General features: G+C 38.4%; 1 protein-coding gene across 1 annotated transcript in view; it reads right to left on the bottom strand.

Moving 5' to 3' along the window:
• The window catches only part of frem2b (FRAS1 related extracellular matrix 2b), a 60,991-nt gene that overhangs the window by 34,636 nt on the left and 6,104 nt on the right, over window positions 1-20,251 (bottom strand). The window contains exon 2 of the mRNA XM_042414353.1: window positions 19,942-20,031. Within this exon, the coding sequence (XP_042270287.1) occupies window positions 19,942-20,031 (90 nt within the window). The remainder of the gene's footprint in view (window positions 1-19,941; window positions 20,032-20,251) is intronic.

The following is a 20,251-nucleotide window of genomic DNA, read 5'->3' as shown; positions in this document are numbered from 1 at the left end:
CAGTGGTTCAGTGATTTCAGAGTGTTGCTTTTGTTTTTGTTAAGCACGACTGAGGGTCTCTTCCCCACCCCACCCCACCCCGGGTGTTACGGTCAGTAAAACTGTCACGTCCAGATGACTGCTCTACTGTTTCCATTTCCTTTCTTAATGGGCACGGTGAGACCTATACACATTCACCCTGGGAGTTTTATTATGTGTGAGGGTGTGTGCATTTACGAGTTTGCGTGTCTGAATGTGTGCACATGTGAAATCTCCTCTGCACCTGTTCAAATCTCTTTCTTTTGGTCTAACAGTCTATATATTCTGTCTTAATGTCCCTGACATTGACGCTTTTTGATAATTTGGACCCGTAACTGGGACAAAAGGACAAAGTCAGTGTGACACACAAGGACAAACAGAGAGCACCAACTCTTTTGAATGATTAGGTTGAATAAATTCCATTCATCCATAATGAACACACTGAAGGACTTTGATGTTTTCTACCAGACAGGATATGAACAATAGCAAATATGAAGAATCTAGTGAGATGCTAAAGAAACACACCTTTCTCTAATTTATCTTTGCAGTTATGATTACCAACACTAATGGCTTTTATTAAAAAACCTTGAAGAGAAGAAAAATAAAGAAAACAGATTGTGATGTTCCTTGAACTTACAGATGCAGTTCATAGTGAACTTCAGACAGACTCTGTGATGTCAACACTGAGCTGTAAGTGGGACAAAAGGCTACAGAAAGTGTAAAGAAACGAGACGAGAATCTGCTCTATTTTCTCTCGCATGCAAAATGAACAAAATGTTTGAATCATTTCGTTGTATACATTACATGAAATGTTCATGAATACGGAATTTCTCTCTCTGTTTCAAAAGAGATGCTTGGTTTTTCTTCTTTTTTACTCCAGAGGCATCACTTCAACATAGTTGTGTGTGCATTGTTTCCTTCACAACTGGCCTCAGTATTTCCTTTAAAACCCCATGCATTAAATTCTTTTAATTGGTGAAACATGGTAGATTTAATAATAACCACATAGTCTAGCTGGAAGACTTGCTCTCAGTTTTTTAAGTTTCTATAGTTGGTGCTCTTTTGTGCACCCACACAGCCATCAAATGACTGCTCATGTGAATAAACCCAGTTCCTCTGTTTATTCCAAATAAGCTGCCATTACCACTGATAGTCATGTAATGTGGTTCATGACTGTTGTGCCAAAATTTGCATCATTTACAGCAATTAGGAGAGAATAAATGACAAGAATACCATAGCAGATGGTGGCAGATTAAGTTCGACTAACATAATAAAATCACAAACAAGCATGATCTTTGTTACACTGTTTGGAAAACTAGCAATAAGAATTCAGTCTACGACCAAAAATAGTGTGTTCACAGTTTTTTGGAGTAAACAATTTTTGGCACAACAATGTGTGTTTAAAGCAGCAAATATTGCGGATGTAAAGGTTGATTCACCATTGTATTGTTTCAGCTGGCAATAGAGCCACACAAACAATATGTGTATTTTGTTTTTTTTAATGAAAATGTCTCAAGTGACACATTTAATAACTCATGCATTGTTGAGGTCTACCACAGTGGAGGATTTTTGCTTCCTGTGTGTTCCACATCAGTCTTCTGGAGACAGGCGACCTGTGTATGACAGGACCTCCCTACTCCATTTGGATTAAAGCCAGCAGCATGGCATGCATGCCACTGGTAAACACTGCATGTGTGATCTCTGAGTCGTGAAGGAGCCTGTCCTCCTCTGAGGTAATGGAAACTGAGAAGGTCTTGGCTATTTATCTGAATTCGCACACAGACTTTGCAATAGTTATGACACCATTTATACACTTGATCTGAAGTATAATTCTAGAAAATGGAGAAAATAAATTATTTATGCATCATTGCTCTATAATCAAACACTCAGGCAGGGACATTCCAGGACTATTTAACGGTAGGATTCATCCAAAATACCTCACACATTTTGATAACAACATTAAAGAGTGTTTTGCATCATTATTTACATGACACTGAAGAAACAGCCCCAGACATCAAACTAAGCCTCAAAGAGGCAGCTGTCCCTTTCAAGATGAATTACATTAAACACCTGTTTGACTTGTGACTACAGTGAGAACAGTGTGACAGTATTCACAAACAGAAAGTGGATCTATCAATTATTCATTTTTCATATCCAGCTAAGTCTAAAGAGGAATAGTTCCCAAAGCAGTGCTTTCAAATCTCAGAGGAAATAAATTATGTTCACAGTTTATAGTACATACAATCAAATCATGACATGAGCAAATATTGAGTTAAGGAGGCATTAAAGTCCTGGTAAAGCCGAAGTGGCCTTCGGGTAGCTGGGGAGTGAAGGTGCTCGTTTCCAGAGGACCACTTCACTCCTCCAGATTTCTTTCTAATTAAGATAAGCAGGGGTTGGGGTAAGTCCACTTCAAAGAGGCCCCAAGGAAAACACCAGAGTTAATCTTTCACTAGCACTCACAGCACTGAGACAGAATTTAGAGGACAATATCAGTATCTCTTATGTTCAGGTCTGTGCACTGCTGTGCAGTTCAGTGCAGCAACATACATCACCAGCAGTCACTGCTAGCATAAGCTGCATAACCATTAACCATTAGACTGTATTTCTACATTATATCCATATTACCATTAAAATCACAAGTCCAACAAAGCCAGAGCTAATAATCTTAATTCATTCAGTGAATTAATTGACTGCCTGCCTGTTCTTTTGTCTTGTTGGTTTCTTGTAAAGTTTTCGCTCAAAAGTCCCTCTAAATAATAGTGTCCGAAAAGTGCATACAATTTAAAACAAAGAGAGTAAGTAAAACCTATAATAATTTAACCACTAATTCATAACTAGCCTGTCACAAAAACCTTTGTCCAGTACATGTAGCTGCACTGCTAAACACAAGCGCTGTCCACTAACATGGCGGATGTATCATGAGGGACAGAAGCCTTTTGAGAGAAGCCAAAGAATGTGGAAGGCTCGGCTGTGCCAACTTAGTGCCCCTGTCTCCTCCCTGCACACATGTTGCAGACGGCCTTATTTGGTCACTGTCAAGCATCGTGGGGCCACGATGCCCTGTGGACCCTCGTCTGTTCATTCAGCCAGGCAGACAGACAGGCGGCCCTTCGCCCACAGAGCCAGCATCACCCTGATTAGGGTGGATAAATTGGGACTAGCCAGTGAATCATGCTCAATAGACACAATGCATCTAAAAATACTTAATGATCATATACTGCAAATGGACTTTCTGTGCAATTTCCACGATCTGCAATAACTGTAGTCTATTGTAGCAGTAAAATGCCAAGAAACATATTAAAGAGATAGATAAAATATTGTGCACAAGACCAGCAACATGCTCACATTTTACTTTTTACTTTTTAATGATGCAGTTAAAGGAGACTGGAAGTCTAATAGGGTTAGGACCAAAAGTTAGTTCCTGTTTCCAATAAACTTCAAATTTTACTTTCATAAAAAATGGAAAGCTAAAATTCCAGGAACAAATTCCTGGTCCACACTTAATTTGTTTAAATGCATGTAAATACTGTCTTTAAATCAGCAATAACTGATTTTTGGTCACTTGGCGGAGATAAGTTGTGAGCACAACATCAACATATCATCACCTTTTAATTTCATATGGTGAGCTTGTTGCCAAACAGTTGATTATTTACACATACAGAGCAACATTCATTTGGATTCAAGTTTCTGGCCAACTGTGAATGTCAAATATTCTCTTGTCTATGTTTCTGTGAGAAAAATATCTGGCTCTTTAGCTGCTAAATGCTTGACTACAGCAGCCATGTATGTTCACACTGTAATAGTCACTAACTGTGTCTGTTTGCCGTTTGGTGCTGAGCAGGACATGTACGATGGGTTTTTACAAGTTGCAAGACAAACAACAATAAAAATGACAAACTTAAAATTTGTAGTCACACAGACTGAAAGAATAAAAAAATGCAAACACACTGTTCCCTCAAGGACTTCTATATTGTGGGGTATGATGAACACTGCAGTGTCTAAGGGGTGTTAGTGGGGCTTTAATCTTTTAATCTTGTTAAGTTTTCAATTTTTTATGGTAGAGGGATTTTTTTTAAATAGCTCGATGCTGTTTCTTGAACAAAAAATATGAGACACAGTGGTAAGATGACTTCAAATTCAAGTCAGACAAAAATTGTTCTTGGAAAAATCTGTGACAAACATAAATCTATTCCATCATCAACTAGTACTAACTCTAAAATGAGTTTTCTTTCGGTTTCATAATGCACCACACCATACCAGCATATTTTTCACCTCTCCAATTAAGGGAAAAGGGATATGATAATCCTGTTGAAGGAAAGAAAGCACATGGCAGAGCAGAGAGAGAGAGCTATATGGTCTAATCACCCTAAGCCTTGTATCAGCAGTAACGAGTGGGGAGTGGGCCATGGCTTGAAAGATTTAGAACTGTTATGATTTCACAGGCCCTAAACCCTTTTCTACCAGCACAGCCTTTCAGGGAACTAGTCTGCCGTAAATTTGGCCGCTCTGCAGGGTCCATTCTGGCTGCTGCCGCCTCTGTGTCCACTCTGACATAGTGGTCACTCTGAGGCGACATTTGAGGTGCCTGAAAGAAAGGCCAAAGGCGCTTCTGAACAAAAGTGCTGGGTCAGAGAGCCATGCAAGGCTTAAAGCAAGCAAGGCTTTGCTCTCAGCAGGGAAAGTTCTTTGAGATTAACATCTGAACCACAACTATAGAGGTGGTTAAACCCTTAGTACTTTTTTTTCCCGAATTTGACATACAACAGATAGAAATACTTTCTTTCAAATTTTCAGTTAAATGTCTTACTTCTATAACTGTTTAGAGGGTGTTTTACGAATACAGGATAATAAATGCAGAGGGAATGAAGTTGTTACATATTACACCCACTGTATACACTCAGAACTTATGCTGGTTGTGCTGAAGTTTTAAACACAGATTTTTTATGCCTTGTGGATCATAGTTCACTGTTTACTTGGCACAATTTTTCTACCACTTAACAGATATATATTTATTCATTTATTCATCTTTATGCAGGCCAGGGCTGAAACTGGAGACTGGCAAACTACTAATTCCACTGCTCAGAGTCAACATATAACAGTGATGGTTGGATGAGCAAAGAAAACTGAATGGCTCATGGGAACAAGGGCATATTTTGAAATGCTGTGGATGTTGGTTACTAACCAAAGTACAGCACTTAAATTTATAGTTTATGATTTCAATGTGCATTCTGTAAATTGAAATTGTGCTTTAGTGCTCTTATAATGCTGTCCTCCACAGTAGGAATGACAATAAGAAGGCTTTTAAGTAAAGCAATAACCTTCACCTTGTCCCTACACTTTCTACATTTGATTCCAAATTGCAGCACAAGGTTGTTGTGGAAACCGCTTAGCAACTTTCTTCCTCAGTCACAAAGTAAGAGCCCCTCCTCTGTGCGGAAAGGCAGTGAGGAATTCCCAGAGCTCTTATTTCCAATGGGGCTCCTTTATCTGTGGCCCAGGAGAGAAATGTGGCTGAGGAAATACTGTACAGTGTGATTGTAGGGAAAGGTCACTCTGTCCTGGGACTTCTGCTCCACGCTCCAGTGTCCTCACACAACTGCCATAGATGACGTCATTTGTCATCTGCTACAGAAAACACTTCACACAAAAACCACATGGGAGCACTTTAGCTGAAGGTTCTTTGGCTTCTGTTTTTTTTTTTTTAAGTCATGAGGAACATGAAAAACTAAATTGATAAAAAGCATATGAATCAAAGTGCAGATATGAAAAAAAACAGCATAACTGCCCTTTGGATATTTGCTAGGGCCAATATTTCTCTGTCTAGAAATGACTGACATCATGTACATGCAAACATCCTGGGTTTTTAAGTATAATCCTATTAGCCTCGCCTGGAAACATTAGTTGAAACAGAATCTTTCCAAACACGTTAAGGATTAGCAAGCGGTCAACTCTGGATGTACGATCTTGCAGAAGATCTGTTCTGTCGTGGTTTGCTGATTTTCAACCAAGGGCACAGAGTGTCCTGCTGAGCAGCCAAGATCAGGACTTATCCCTGATCATGGCTTCATCACTAGTGCTGTAAAAATGACTGTTCAGACTTGGTCGGGCACAAGTTATTAAAAGTTTTCCCTTCTTTTTGGTTAAGCTCCAATCATTAACTAGCTAACTAGAAATACCTCCTCGCAGTTGAATGCTTCCTCCAACCAGTCAAGACTCATAAAATTTGTAGTGAAGACTCTTAAGGTATTTAATAAAAGGTATTAAGTGTATTTTCCTTATATGTGTTCACATACTTGGCCAATAAAGCCGATTCTGAAAGAACACAAAGTTTTAGCGATGATAGCAGACAATGCTTCAGATATGCATGTTGCTGCAAAGAAGCTATAAATTCTAAAACATGCTTCACACACATCTTCATCCTGGCAGCGCAGAAGATCGATACAGTCACCATAGTTTCAAGGTGAGCATCCAAGATTAGTGTCACCAATTCAGTATCCGACCAAATGTGAAATATGGTCATAATTTCCCCTTCTGTTCCTTAGTGATGGCATTGAATAATGGCCAGAAAACTGTTTTCGCTGAACATTATGATGTCACAATGAAGTTGACCTTTGACCTTTTGGATATAAAATGTCATCACTTATTCATTTTATCCTATTAGATATTTGTGTGAAACTTTGTCATAATTAGCATATAAATTCTTGAGTTATGGCTAAAGTTATGTTTTGAGTTATGTTTTGTGAGGTCACAGTGACCTTTACCTTTGACCTTTGACCACCAAATTCTGATAAATTCATCCTTAAGTCCAAGTGGATGTTTGTGACAAATTTGAAGAAATTCCCTCAAGGCGTTCCTGAGATATCATGTTCACGAGAATGGGACGGATGGACGCACAGATGTACAACCCGAAAACATAATGCCTCCGGCCACGGCTGTCGCCAGCAGAGAGGCATAGAAAGGTGAAGGATTCAAAACAAATTCTCAACCCACCATTAAATACATAAGGTACATATGAATAATTCATATTCCACTGACATCTAGACTGTAAGAAACATTTTGTGTTTGGCCTTGTTCAGCGGGATGATAACTATAGGCCTGAAAACTGAAAAGATGAAATGTCAAACTCTCCTGTATCTCTGTACAAGCAAGTAAAAAAAATCAATTTGTCGAACTTGAGTTTTCGGAACCCATCCAAAAGAGGTATAAAAGTCGTTGCTGAGGGCTTTGCTTGTTTGATTGTGTAGGTGAGGTCAGACAAAGTATTTCTTGATTGCCCATGAATGGCATTCCTGCCTGTCAAAGAGGATGCAGCCTCGAGTGACTTAATTAACAGTCAGCTACACGGTTTAAAGAGCAAAAGCCTGAAGTCTCAATAGTAGGGGAAATAACAACAAAAGGCTGAATTAGTAGCTGCAGGGTTTTTTTTCTCTAGAATTGACATGTAAAGGTCATTGTGGATTTAAAATCAAGAGTTTCTCGCTCATTACCAGTCAATTGTGTACAGTACGACAGCCACAGGGCCAAAGTTACTAGAGTAGCTTTGGAAAGTCTCCATTAAGATGAATAAAAGAGGAAACCTGCAAAATATATCTATTACCATTTAAAAATTATATATAAACCCAATAATACCTTCCTTAATAGCAAGTTGTAAAATAATAACGTATCACCCCTTTTGAGCTTATCTTTAAATAATAAAAGAAAATGTCAGACACTTCCTGCCTAAAAAAATGAGCTCATTAAGAGAAAAATCTGTCTCTATCTCAGGGGCTGAAATGATTGCATTGTTACATGTGGATGTTTTATACCTCCACTCTTTCATGGTGCTGGTGACTGAATAGAGAAGAACAGAGTTAGTGAAATAACAAGGAGATACAAGGGGGAGTGTGAAAATGTGAGAGAAAACAAAGTAACATAAGGATGCAGGATGAAGGGACTTGATAAAGAGAGGGGGACGTTCTTTTTCTTGACCCCTGAATGCACAGTGTTTGCTCTCTTGTCAGACCGTATAATGGTGGACTGTTTGCTGAAAGCAGCAGTGTGAGGCCATAGAATATAAAACCGCATCCCAGTCTCACAGACTCATGAGCTCCATACTAATAGAGCTGAGTGTTTGTCGTAGCTGTTCTCAGGGCCGGCCTCCATTAGTTTCATTTATAACAACATGTTTCAGCTGCATTTCACAGTTGTGACTTACAAATCCTCAAATGTAGAAAGGTTTTTCGTCTGAGAGGAAAATGCTCCCTGAAAAGCTGAGATGTTAATTCCTAAAGAAGTGTTAAATGACTCTTGGTTCATTGTTTATGACTGGTGAAAAGAAGCCTTCAAGTAGAACTATGCAAACCTGCATGTTAAAGATAAGCATGGGCATTCATGAAAAGAGGGGAGAAAATGTCTGAGGATTTAGTGTTGTTATTGTCTCCTTCTTGTAATATTGAGCTAAAGATTAGTCTTCACAGCGGAACAAACTCAAGGTTCAAAATTATGTACAGAAGATTACTTCTGAGGACCTTGCAAAATTTCATTTATACACTCAAACTGCAAAAATATTTCTCTCTGCGTTTGAATCACTGTAAAAACAACTTCTGAATATCTTTGAAGAAAAAAGCTCAAAAGAGCTACTGGTGTGAAGTCAGAGACACTCTGATTGTTGCTTTGATTAATTCTGTAACCTGATTGATATAAGGCTGGTATTGCACATAAAACAAATAAATTAGTGTGTAGGGACACAGAATACCAAACTGCATAATATGAGAAGTAGTAGATAGTAGATATCAGAAGTGGATTATGCTGTGTAAAGTCTGCCATCAGGGTGTACTGTGCAGCCTTCTAGTGCTGAACAGGGAAACATAAGCTGTGATATAGGCTACATTAACGCAATAAAGTATAGGCTATGTATCAGTCTAATCTACTGTATACTCTTACAGCATTAAGGTGCTCAATCAGATTGCCTACAAATAAGTAGTGATGAAAACTGTATGTCACATGAGTGTTCAAAAAACAAAGGCAGCAACAAAATGTTCAAATTCTGTTTTCTTAAGCTTAAAATATGTCTGTTAATCACTGGTTTATAACTCCCGGGAGAAATGGTAAATAAGTAAAGAATATTAATGTCTAATACAGGTTGTCAGTCATAGAGTTTGCAAATGACTTAATAGAGCAAGGCGTTACATTGTTGAAGATGATGACTGAATTAAAGAGCAGCAATGCTCATGAGTGTGTTAAAAACTCATGAGCTTTTATAAATTTCTAAACATAAACTTCATGAGCTTCCAAAAGCTGCTTTCTATGTCCGAGCTGCCATATATCAGACCAGCAATACGTCATCCAGAGTAGGCGCTCATCACCACGCCCCTTTTTGGGGGAAAACAATCCTGCGTCCCGCTTAGACAGCAACAGCGTAAACAAAAGAAGTTAAAATATGTCTCCAAACTTCTACTTTAACAACCAGTTTAAATTAATAATGCTGTGCCGAAGAGTTGCTGTGTAGGTGGTTGCACCAACAATAAAGAAGAACAATAAAAGATCCTGATAGATCCAGGCTTCATGGCTCCAAGTTATATAAATCAGAAAGAGAAAGCAGGCATTGATAAAAATAAAAGGGACCCTCTAATGGCTTTGGACACAATTGGGATGGAATTATTGACAAGACGGCAGAGAAGAGCGCACTAATGAGAGGTATTCTGGCCACTAAGGTAGGACACGCTATGCTATTCTATTTGCTTATGTGTTAGCCACTGCGACGCTCATTTGCCAGTGTGTGAAATGAGTCACCTGTGTTACTTGACCCTGTAAGATTAGCTTAGCTTATTTTAGGGGTGCAAAGACAAACCATTTGTACTTCCATGAATTTAATATTAACAGCTGTAGCCTAATGTTAGGAGCACAGATGCTTGTCAGCCGCAGCACATATTGCAAAGGCAGGACAGTGGCAGCCTGTGTGCGCTCGTCCAGTTTGCAGAATCAAGGTAGCTAATAATTATATAAAAATTCATAGCCTCCTGTAACCTACATTATATAAAGCATAGGTTGTAGTGGGGCCCGGGTTCCTTGTAGGTTAACAGTTACTGGTTGGGGCTGAGGCTAGACCAACCATGCTAATTTATAGGCTATAACGTAGCTAGGTCAGTTGTCAGAGCACGGTGCTATTGCTAGCTAGCAAACTATTTGTAGAGCAGGACTGAAAAGTAAAATATTTCACTGCTGCACTATATGCTTACCTGGAGACTCAATAAAGTTGTCCGGGTAGGACACCTAGGCCACTAAGTGGGGTTATTTCAGCAGCTTGACGCTGGGAGACTGAAGGGACATGACTGAAGACGGATCAAATTAATCTTTTCAATGTATCTTGCACATTCTATTGCAGGCAGAGTGAACATATATTTCTTTGACATAGTATCTTTGGGTCATTTATAAACTAATTTAATTCCGGTGGTTTTCTATTGCTTTTGTTTTGTGCCCCTATTTTACATTAAATCTATGGCAAGTGCCATTTGTTTTCCCCAAAAAAGGGGCGGAAATGTGTTGCAAGCCAAAGTTTCCGGATGTGCCTGTCTGATGTATTAAGAGACGCACAATGATGCACGACCTGGTGTAAGGAGAACAACACCTGGACCCCTGAGGAATGGAATAAAGTAATAAGATTAGTTCTATCTCACTGACACTGAAAACTATTAGATCTGAAGGACAAAAGTTAAATGTCAAAGGGGATAAACACAAGAGGTGGGCAGAAGTTGCATTATAGCCTGCAGCTCTATCTTTGACATTTTAACTCACAGACACTGAATGCCCTTTAAAAAATTATCAACTCTCTTTAGAGGGTAAGTTAAGTGCAAATTAAATATGTTAGTTGACTATCACAAAGGTTCACATCACCCCAATAGCACTAAATGTTCCCTCACTGCAATGATGCACAATACTCGCAAAAAAAAATACTATTCTTGCACATGACTCATTGACCGGTGATAACCTTTAAAGTATTATATAATAATTTTATGGTAATTGTACTGGCTTCAGGCAATTACTTAGGGATTTAATGAGCTGAATGTAACTACTGTATCAGATTGACTTGTTGTCTAGACATGCACCCTGTGGCCTTTCATTGTTTTCCTAGTAACATTTGCTTGCTAATATGTAACTCTTCACTCCAAGCCTGTGTCCTGGAAAACCAAGATAAGCCCAGGCATGGTAGTTAATTTCAAGCAGCAAGACATTCCTTAGTATTCTTCACAGGGGAAGGGTTGATCTGAGCTCTGGACTTTTCCCTGGTTGTTCCATATATGCTTTTTGGTTTTCTCAACACTACATGAGGCAGAAAAACAAAAAGAATACAACTTGATAAGAAAACACTGCTCTAAGAACTCACCCATGCATCAAATACAATTTTATATGTATACATATTCTCATAAAAATACTTGAAATAGTTAATTAGAAAAAAACAACTGCGGTGCACAGGCTGAAATTGGAACAGCTAAAAAGCACAGACTGTTTTAGTGAGATACAGTATATGCTGCCTATAGCTCTGTAAAAAGAGACCATGATTGATTTACAGGGCGCCATGTACATTTTAACACAAAACATGGCTAGCTTTCACTTGCATTACTTGTCACTTGATGATCGCTCTTTTAAGCACTGCAACTGGAAACCAGTTTTTTTTTAGCCCCTTGTTAAAAGTTGACTTTTCAGAGATGAACTGTAGGTGCTAGAGGGGAACATGAAGTAAAAGATGGGAATGTTCCCTGACTTAGATAACCATACAGTTTGAGACTGTCATATATTTTTAGAAACGGAAGTCGGATACATACTTCACATGCAAACCAGCAGCATGCTTTTTGTTTACAGCTAATCAAGTATATGGTAAATATCAAAATAATTTCTATTCATATGTAGATGAAGCTGCATACCCGCAGGGCTCACCTTCTACATTTGATCCCTCACAACTTGTCAACACAGGCGGTGTTTAGAGAGATGAACTGCACATCAGCACATTCATGACATCGCTACAGGCGACAGGAAGCAGCTTGACGCCTTGCCCCCACCAATACTGGGACCAACAGAGCACTTCTATCTTTCATCTCCTCTGACTGCATTTCCCTCCCATTTTTCAACTAGATAACTTCTCATATCCTTCCTATCAGGCTTCACTTATGGAGGAAAGCAGGTGGTGGAGGATGTGGTGAGACGAAGCTTTATCCACACATAAAATCCCCAAAGGGTTTCATCAACACCTTTTATGAGATGAGAACCCTGTTACTCAAGACACACTCCTATCAGGTTCATATGAAAGGAAAACCTTCTCAAGAGAGTTCACTTCAAACTATGTTACATTTTCAATTCCCCTCTACTGTATATATTTTCTTGGCATACTGAAATGCTGATGATATGAAAATGAAAGGAGCTGGTGTTTTTCCTGGTCTACATCATAGCACTCTAATCAAAAGACACAACAGCTTGAAATCAAAGACAAAGCAGTTATCAATTAAACTGTATTTGATGCCCAGCATCTTGATGCAACATTTTAGCAGTGCCAGCTTCATCTTTGATTATGGGATCAGGCAGCTGGCCCTGAGATGGATAGATGGTGGATGCTTTGTGAGTGTGTGTGTGTGTGTGTGTGTATGCATAAAACGTGTATACAAAGGAGGTGTAGCCTGCATCAGACTCTAATTCTGAAACTGAGGCTCAGCTGGAGAGACTTGTGACACTACAGCCTTAGCCCAGCTGTCAGAGGCTTATCATGCAGCAGGGCTGAGAGGAGCAGCTCCGGCACACTGCTGGGATTCAGGGGCCAAAAACACATTATCCAGAGTGATTTTGCAAAATTGAACAAAAGCTCTGCTTCTGTGAAGAGAGAGACACAGCGACGACTATAGCACCGCTGATTTGCAGAGGAAATATCACATTTCTCAAAACACAGTCTCATTGAATCGTTTGATATCTTACGGCCAAAAATAAAACAAGACACATATTGATGCTCCCATATGTGAGAGATTTTAGTTTCACTTTCATCATAGAAGTGAAAGATTCCTATTGTGCAGTTTTTGATTTACACATTCTTAATCCTTTCCTGTTGCCATTGTAAGAAAACTTGCTTATAAATGTGATATTTGACACACATAATAAGTTTTCTGGAGTAGATGTGACTCCTGACTGATATCACAAACTTCAGTCTGTGAGCTTTTTTCAAAAAAGAGGGATTGTCTACAAATTCAGTGCTTGAACAACCTCAGTTCTGCTAGACCGATATCCTAAGGCAGGTATGACGACACATCATCATCCAGGGAACAAGCCTGGGCCTGGAGTTTCTATACTGCTGGGAATTCGCCTTTGCTTTGTTAACCTTGGCTCCACACACTTATTTTGGCAGCATATTAAGACAGAGGGAAGGAATCATCAAGTCGGGTTTCCCTTCTGTTTTCCAAAGGGAAAATGAGGGCACATCAGTGCAAGAGGGTCTTACGAGCAGCATTTCAGTATGTTTCAATACTATGTGATATACAATCACTACCAGAATGAAATATGTATATATATAAAATATTGCTATTCACTTTTCTAAGTCATTATCTATCATAAATGCAGAAGCAGAAGATGATTTTCTGACTAAACATGGGGTATTTAAAAGTAATCTGCACACAGTAAAAAAAAAACGCAATGGAGAAAAATAAAAATGAAAATAACAGACATCTGCTAATAGAAATCCAACAGACAGAAACCCCAGGAAAAAAGGAAAAGCATTAATGAAATGGATAATTCATTTCATAAATAATTCAATAAAGCTTTCACCAACATGTTTTGGCTTACTCGCCGTGTAGAATGAGCCAATCATTAATAAAGGCTTTTTAATCTTTTTTTTTTCTATGAGGAATTACATTGGTTCAAGTTTGTTGCATTACAATAAATGTTTCATCACCCTCTTACCGATGAGCACAGGTTCTTCACTTGTTTGGTTAGTCACTGCAGCACTATCCACGTATGCTTTTACTTAAGGCGTCTCTGCACATCACACGCACATTAAAGGAAGATAAACTTGCAGATCCACCAAGTTTTCTTGTGTTGAATAGAAATGACTGCTGCTGGAAAATAAGCATTGAAAAATATAACCGCAATGCAGACCAGTGAAAAATTTTTTAAAAGTTAACCACTGAGGACATAAGGGACCAGTGAGCCACCCAAATCACTCTCCATCTAAAACAAATGGCCTAAGTCCTCTCTGTAATTCAGTTTTTTTTAATACCCAAAGTGAAGCAGCTGTTACCCAGGAATCGCTCTGTAATCTACTCACAGATGTTTTATCACAAAACATTTTTCCATAACAATAAAATTACTACCTAATATTTTATTGACTGCAACACAGATGGACTTTAAAATACAACTGGACCAGCCATGTAATTTGCTGAGGACAGAGGAATGCTAAACCACATCCCGCCCCCCCACCCCACAAGAAAAGTGTAGAGGAAGACAATTTCATTAATAACAGGATAGAAACACCGAGAGAAACTGCAGAGTCATCACCTGCACTGTGATGGGGATATTATACCATACACAAAGTCTATACTAACCTCACAACTGCATGTGAGTGCATGTCCTCCCTTACTTCTGTTGTGCTCTAGCACGCTACGGGGAGAAAGCTAATCCCTCCTAACCTGGGATTAGACAGGAGTGGAGACAAGGGAGATGGATTCAAGTATGCACTCGGTGTCCCGAGCGATTACTTGCCGATAACATGGGAGATATAGACAATTTACGGCAGATGTTACTGCAGGCTGAAAAGGTTCGGAGCATTTATTAGGTCACGGTACCAACAGTGACCTGAACTTATCCTGTTCCATGAAGCAGAAATAACAAACGAAACATGCTTGTTGAGGTAGGTGCTGCAGAAATTTGTGCATTGGAAACCGGAGAGGAAAGACATTCGTCTTTGTTTCAGGGTTGCCATGTAAGAAAAAATGTTCCAGTCAGGAATTTGCTCTGTGTTTTACACTGCAGACCGATTTCACTACAAATCTGAATTATTGATTTACATACTCTATGCACTTTAAATACTAAACAAGTCTTGTTAGTCAAATGGGAAACAGGAGGGGAACGTTGGACATAGCTGTGGAGTTTGACCTTCAGAGGTAGCACATTTCTATGAACTGAACAATCAATAATCTTTTGCTGCCTCTTTTTAGCTCCATGAAAGAAAAAAGGGGTGGTAGTGAGTGCCTGGAATGAAAAACAAAAGGCCACAGTAGTGTGTCTGTCAGTAGGAACATCCCTGATGCTGACTGACTGACTGGAGGCAGACAGGGATTCAGCTCCACAAACAACCTGCCTGGGAATGCCAGGGCTTGTGTGTGTTCAGGTAAGCTCACCTGAATGCACCCAAATCCTCAGGAGACAAGGGGAGGGCTGGAGTCCACCGAAACACAGCAATTAACTGACTTAGAATGACAGGAGCAGCCCCCTCCCCACCACACGCATACACACGTGGAAACACAAACACCCAGATACCAATCTCGTTCTAAACAAGACACTTTCTAAGTAATTAAAGAGGTTTCTGGCCAACACCCTCTGTTTGTGACTTCTCTGTCCAGGTGTGATGTTTTTCAAAAACAGTAAACAGACACCCACAAATTAATATGTGTAATTTCAGTCCTTAGTGATTATTCATTCAAAGCTTTGACAAGCTTGACAAATAGCGAGACACACAAGCAGCTCTGAGAAAATAAGCCCTGTCATCTCCTGTTTGGCAAAAGCATCTTAAATACAGCTGTAAAGGCACACGGTGGCAGCTTTCAGAGTTGAAAGAGAAACTGGAGACAGACGAGAAAATAACACAAGAAGTCCACAAATTACAGATGAAAAGTTAAAAAGCTGTTGACTATTATAAAGAATGCGCAGTATAAATTCGAGGCGACATTAGTATAATACTGAGGTTTGCTCTACCAAAACAGGGTTAAAAATAGCAGTGACACTTTCTATGACGCTCATGTCTATAATGCATTATAAACATACTTATAATGCATTATAATCTGCTTATAGCACTGTATAATTATAGTTATAAGCACTCATAAATATTCATAATGCTTTATAACAATAATAATAAAGCATTATAAAGCATTTTATAATGACTTATAAGATCAAGTATCATAATACTTCATAATTGCTGGTCACTCACTGACATTTTTTTTACAAGGATCATAGTGTATTATAATTCTCATAGTTGCAATATGTTATAATCATGTCATAACGCATTGTAATGTGATTATAAGTTACTCTAAGTGGTCATTGGGTGCTTTAAATGAAGTAATGAAATTCCTGAGGTATAGGCAGATATAATACATTACAAGCTGGTTATAAGTCACTATAAGTGGTCATTTTTTAATTTAAGTAAAGTGAAAAAAATATCATTAAATCTATGCAAAACATGGTAAAAATTAATTTATTTGTTTAATGGGTCATAACAGATAATGAGTTGAGGACTGACACAATTTTTTGATGATGAACAACTGAATGATGGACATTTACATTTCACTAATGTAATTTTTCCCCAAAAACTCACTTTAAAGACTCAGTTGATTCAAATTATAGATAATAACTGAAACAATTACCAGTATCAGTACATTTTACTTTTATGTAAACGGTTCAAAAAACTTGGTAAGTGATAAGTATGCATAAATGCATTATAAAATAATTATAATGTATTACTACTATGAGAATTATAATACACTATGATGATACACCTTGCAAAAAAATGGCAGTGAGTGACCAGCAATTATGAAGTATTATGATACTTGACCTTATAAGTCATTATAAAATGCTTTATAATGATTATTGTCATAAAGAATTATGAGCATTTATGAGTTCTTATAACTATAATTATACAGCGCTATAAACTTATTATAACGCATTGTATGTTATAATATGCAGGTATGTTTATAATGCATTGTAGACATAGAAAGTGTTACCAAAGTAGCAATGTTTCAGTCACACAGTAAGAATCTTTTTATTGTGACACTCATTAATTAAAAATGATAAGCATTTTGGTATGTGGCCTAATTGTCATGTTGTTATTTGTGGCAAAAAGCCCATCTGTTGTCTTTATGTAGCCAAGTTAATTGAGTGAAACAGCAACTTCTCTTCAAGTTTAAATTACATAAGCATAATTTATCCAGCTAAACAAAACAATTTACTCATGCTCAAACCAAAGGTCATTATTGCAGCCAATATAGAACTGTGCCAAATATTGGACAAAAGCTGGTTATGTCCAACGCAGTTTCAAATTTGTTAAATTTCAGCGTGAGCTCTCCATTTATAGTTAAAATGACACATCAAGCAGCAGATGAACTGATGCCAAGAAGAACTCCGTGGCAGCTAGGTTTAAGAGAGCCAAGACTGTGCCCTGTACTGAGACAATCAATCTCTCAGAGAAACTATGATCTCAGCCTCAACAGCTCAAACAATGTTGTGGTCAGATGTCTAACTTCTATAAGTATTTGGATAGCATGTAATGAATGGCTTGGCACTTTCCATTCATACACCCTTTGTGAAAAAACATGCCAAGAGTAAATTAGTGCCCTGCCCTGTAATTAGTGCGGATTGTAAGTCATTTTATTTTTGGATTGAATATGGAGGCAGCAGAAATCCTATAACAATCAGTTATGTGGGGCACTGATCCCAGTACAGTAAACTTGCCTGGGAGCACAGGCAAAGTGACAATAGATAATGTCTGTGGTTTCAATTAGTTCTGAAACAATTAGTCGATGAATCGATCATTCAATTGGCAGAAAAGGAATCTACAGCAAAAGAGATAATTAATTGTTGAGTAGTAATTAATGAGTAATTTATAGGGCAAAATCTTTTTTTGAAAATGTTCTGTTTCCAGCCACTCATATGAGAGGATTATCTGTTTAATACTGCTGTAAAAGAAATTAAATTGAATATCTCTGTGTTTAGTTGGATTAAAGAAACTATTTGAAGACGTCACTTTATACTAAACTGTTTTTTCACTATTTTATAGATTAAATGATAATCAATTAATTAAAAAAAAATAGATTAATGAAAACAATTCTTAGCTGCAGCCCTGGCTTCAATTCTCTCTAGTAGTATTGTATGTATGTACTGTGAGCACAACCACAAACCTGAAATACATATATATGCCCACAAAATTTAGTTGCACACTAGCAGTCAACAGCGAGCTCACACATATACCCAAAACAGTGCACACATTTATGATTCATCACAGCCGTTGATTCCAAACTCCTGGAATCACACCGAACAGCTGCGACATGAAAAGTAACTTTTCACCCTAAAAAATTGGCAATCGCAGTTGGTAAATTTCCCAATGAACTTGAAGCGCTGAGGAGAATGTTTTCCACTGCTGAACATGACAGAGTGCAGCTGTGTGCCAGCGTACACCATTCAGCTCCTCCCCGACATGACTGTTCAAAGAGCTGAAGGCTCTGTCTGGGGATTTAGGGCAGCCACCAGCACAGCTTAAATCTTATTAAAAAAAACCTTCACTGACTGCTTCGCAAGCTGCAGTGCAGTACGTGTTGAGTCCTTATGGATGGGTCATCCAACATGACTCTTCATCAATTTGTCAAGCCATTAAGGTGCCACCATGAAGCACAATTCCCACGTCAAAGACGTTTTAGAGATGTATGATGTGTCTGACTGTTGCAATTTCATGTTTTGGTTTGAGTGCATAACTATGACAGAGAACAAAATAAAGACATATGTTGTTTTGAATCCACTTATCAAGTCTAAAAGCAATGTAAAAGATTGTAGGGAGTGTAAAAAGCAAATCTAATTGCCAGTTATGGAAGATAAACTACCAGTGTTGAATACAAATATGTCATCAAGCATCGAGCAAGCTAGAAAGAGAGACAGTGACAGAGAGAGACAGAGAGAGAGAGACCCTGTGAGATCCCCAGTTGAGCCAATAGCAACAAAAGAGCTCTGCATGGGCTCAACACTTGCCAGCAGCTCAGGTAAAACAATGTCGTACAGTATCGCCTCCTAATAAGGAGTTGCCCCCTGCATTTTAGTCATCACCCATTAGCACCGCATCCACCTGTTTAGCATTGATGTTCAACTGTCTATTATTCAATTGAAGCCACAGATTAGTCTCTAGTCGAGAGATGAGAAAATGTGTACAGGGGCCCACTGAGGTGCTTGTGGGAAAAGAGGGCCCCTATTAGAGAGGTCCTTTGTGCTCACTTATCACCACTGAAGGGTAGCAGAAAGGACACACTGTCAGGCACGCTGCTTCTGCTAATCGACAACACCGGCATGATTGCCTCAAACCATTCATTGAGCCTGTGCATGATTACATGTAGAAAGAAGTCTTCGCTAATTGTTCTACTAATTACTTACTTGCTAAATCAATCATTACTTTCTAAATCAGGAGGCCCTTGCATGAAAAAATAATGGACGGGGTGTTATAAGACTGAGCTGCGTAGTCTCTACTGCACAGTAAGACTACAATGAATGTTCAGATACAAGGTTAATAAGCATGGCAACTGTGACATTCAAATTTTTTGCTGTTGGTTGAGTGGAAATCAACAGAGCATGATAGATCCAAAAGCTATCTATAAAAAGCGTATTTTTTACTTTTCCTGGCTTCTTCTTCACTGCATGCCTATTTTCCCATTTGCCCATGCTGAAACAAGAAAATGTGTGAATTCTTCTGGAAATCTCTCCAATTTGTGCACAACTTTTGCTTAATAACTCTGCTAAATTAGACACATTATAAAGGTGCATGCAAGCTGCTCCTTTCCCTTTTAGAGAAAGCTGAGTTTCAAGTTAATCTTGAGACAGTGTACATAATTCAATATTTCATCCTCCAAAATCATCATAACAAGGAATCATTTCAACCATAATGTTGTGCTTTCAACTGAGTATAACTTAAAGAAGGCATGTTTAAATAAAGTAACTTACCATTGTCTTCAATTGAGAAATAGAAGATGTCATTTGTAGCATTGTCGCCGTCTCTCAGAACATAACATATGTTCATGTCATCAATTTCAGCTGAAAAATAGATAAATTCATATTAATATCCATGATATCCTACCTGTAAAAATTCCCATAATTTTATTTGACTTAAATGTCAGTAACCACCCCTGAGCCCTGCTTTAAGAAAAAAGCTGAGGTTATGTGATGAAATGTTCACGCTGCACAGTGTCGAGGGGAATTTGAAATGAGAAACTGCCTGGTAACAAGAGCTGTATATCTATTAGACTCCTGAATG

The sequence above is a fragment of the Thunnus maccoyii genome, chromosome 6 (assembly GCF_910596095.1).
Source record: "Thunnus maccoyii chromosome 6, fThuMac1.1, whole genome shotgun sequence".
Taxonomy (NCBI): Eukaryota; Metazoa; Chordata; class Actinopteri; order Scombriformes; family Scombridae; genus Thunnus; species Thunnus maccoyii.
Note: the sequence above shows the minus strand (reverse complement) of the source record. Positions and strands in the feature narration are given on the sequence as shown.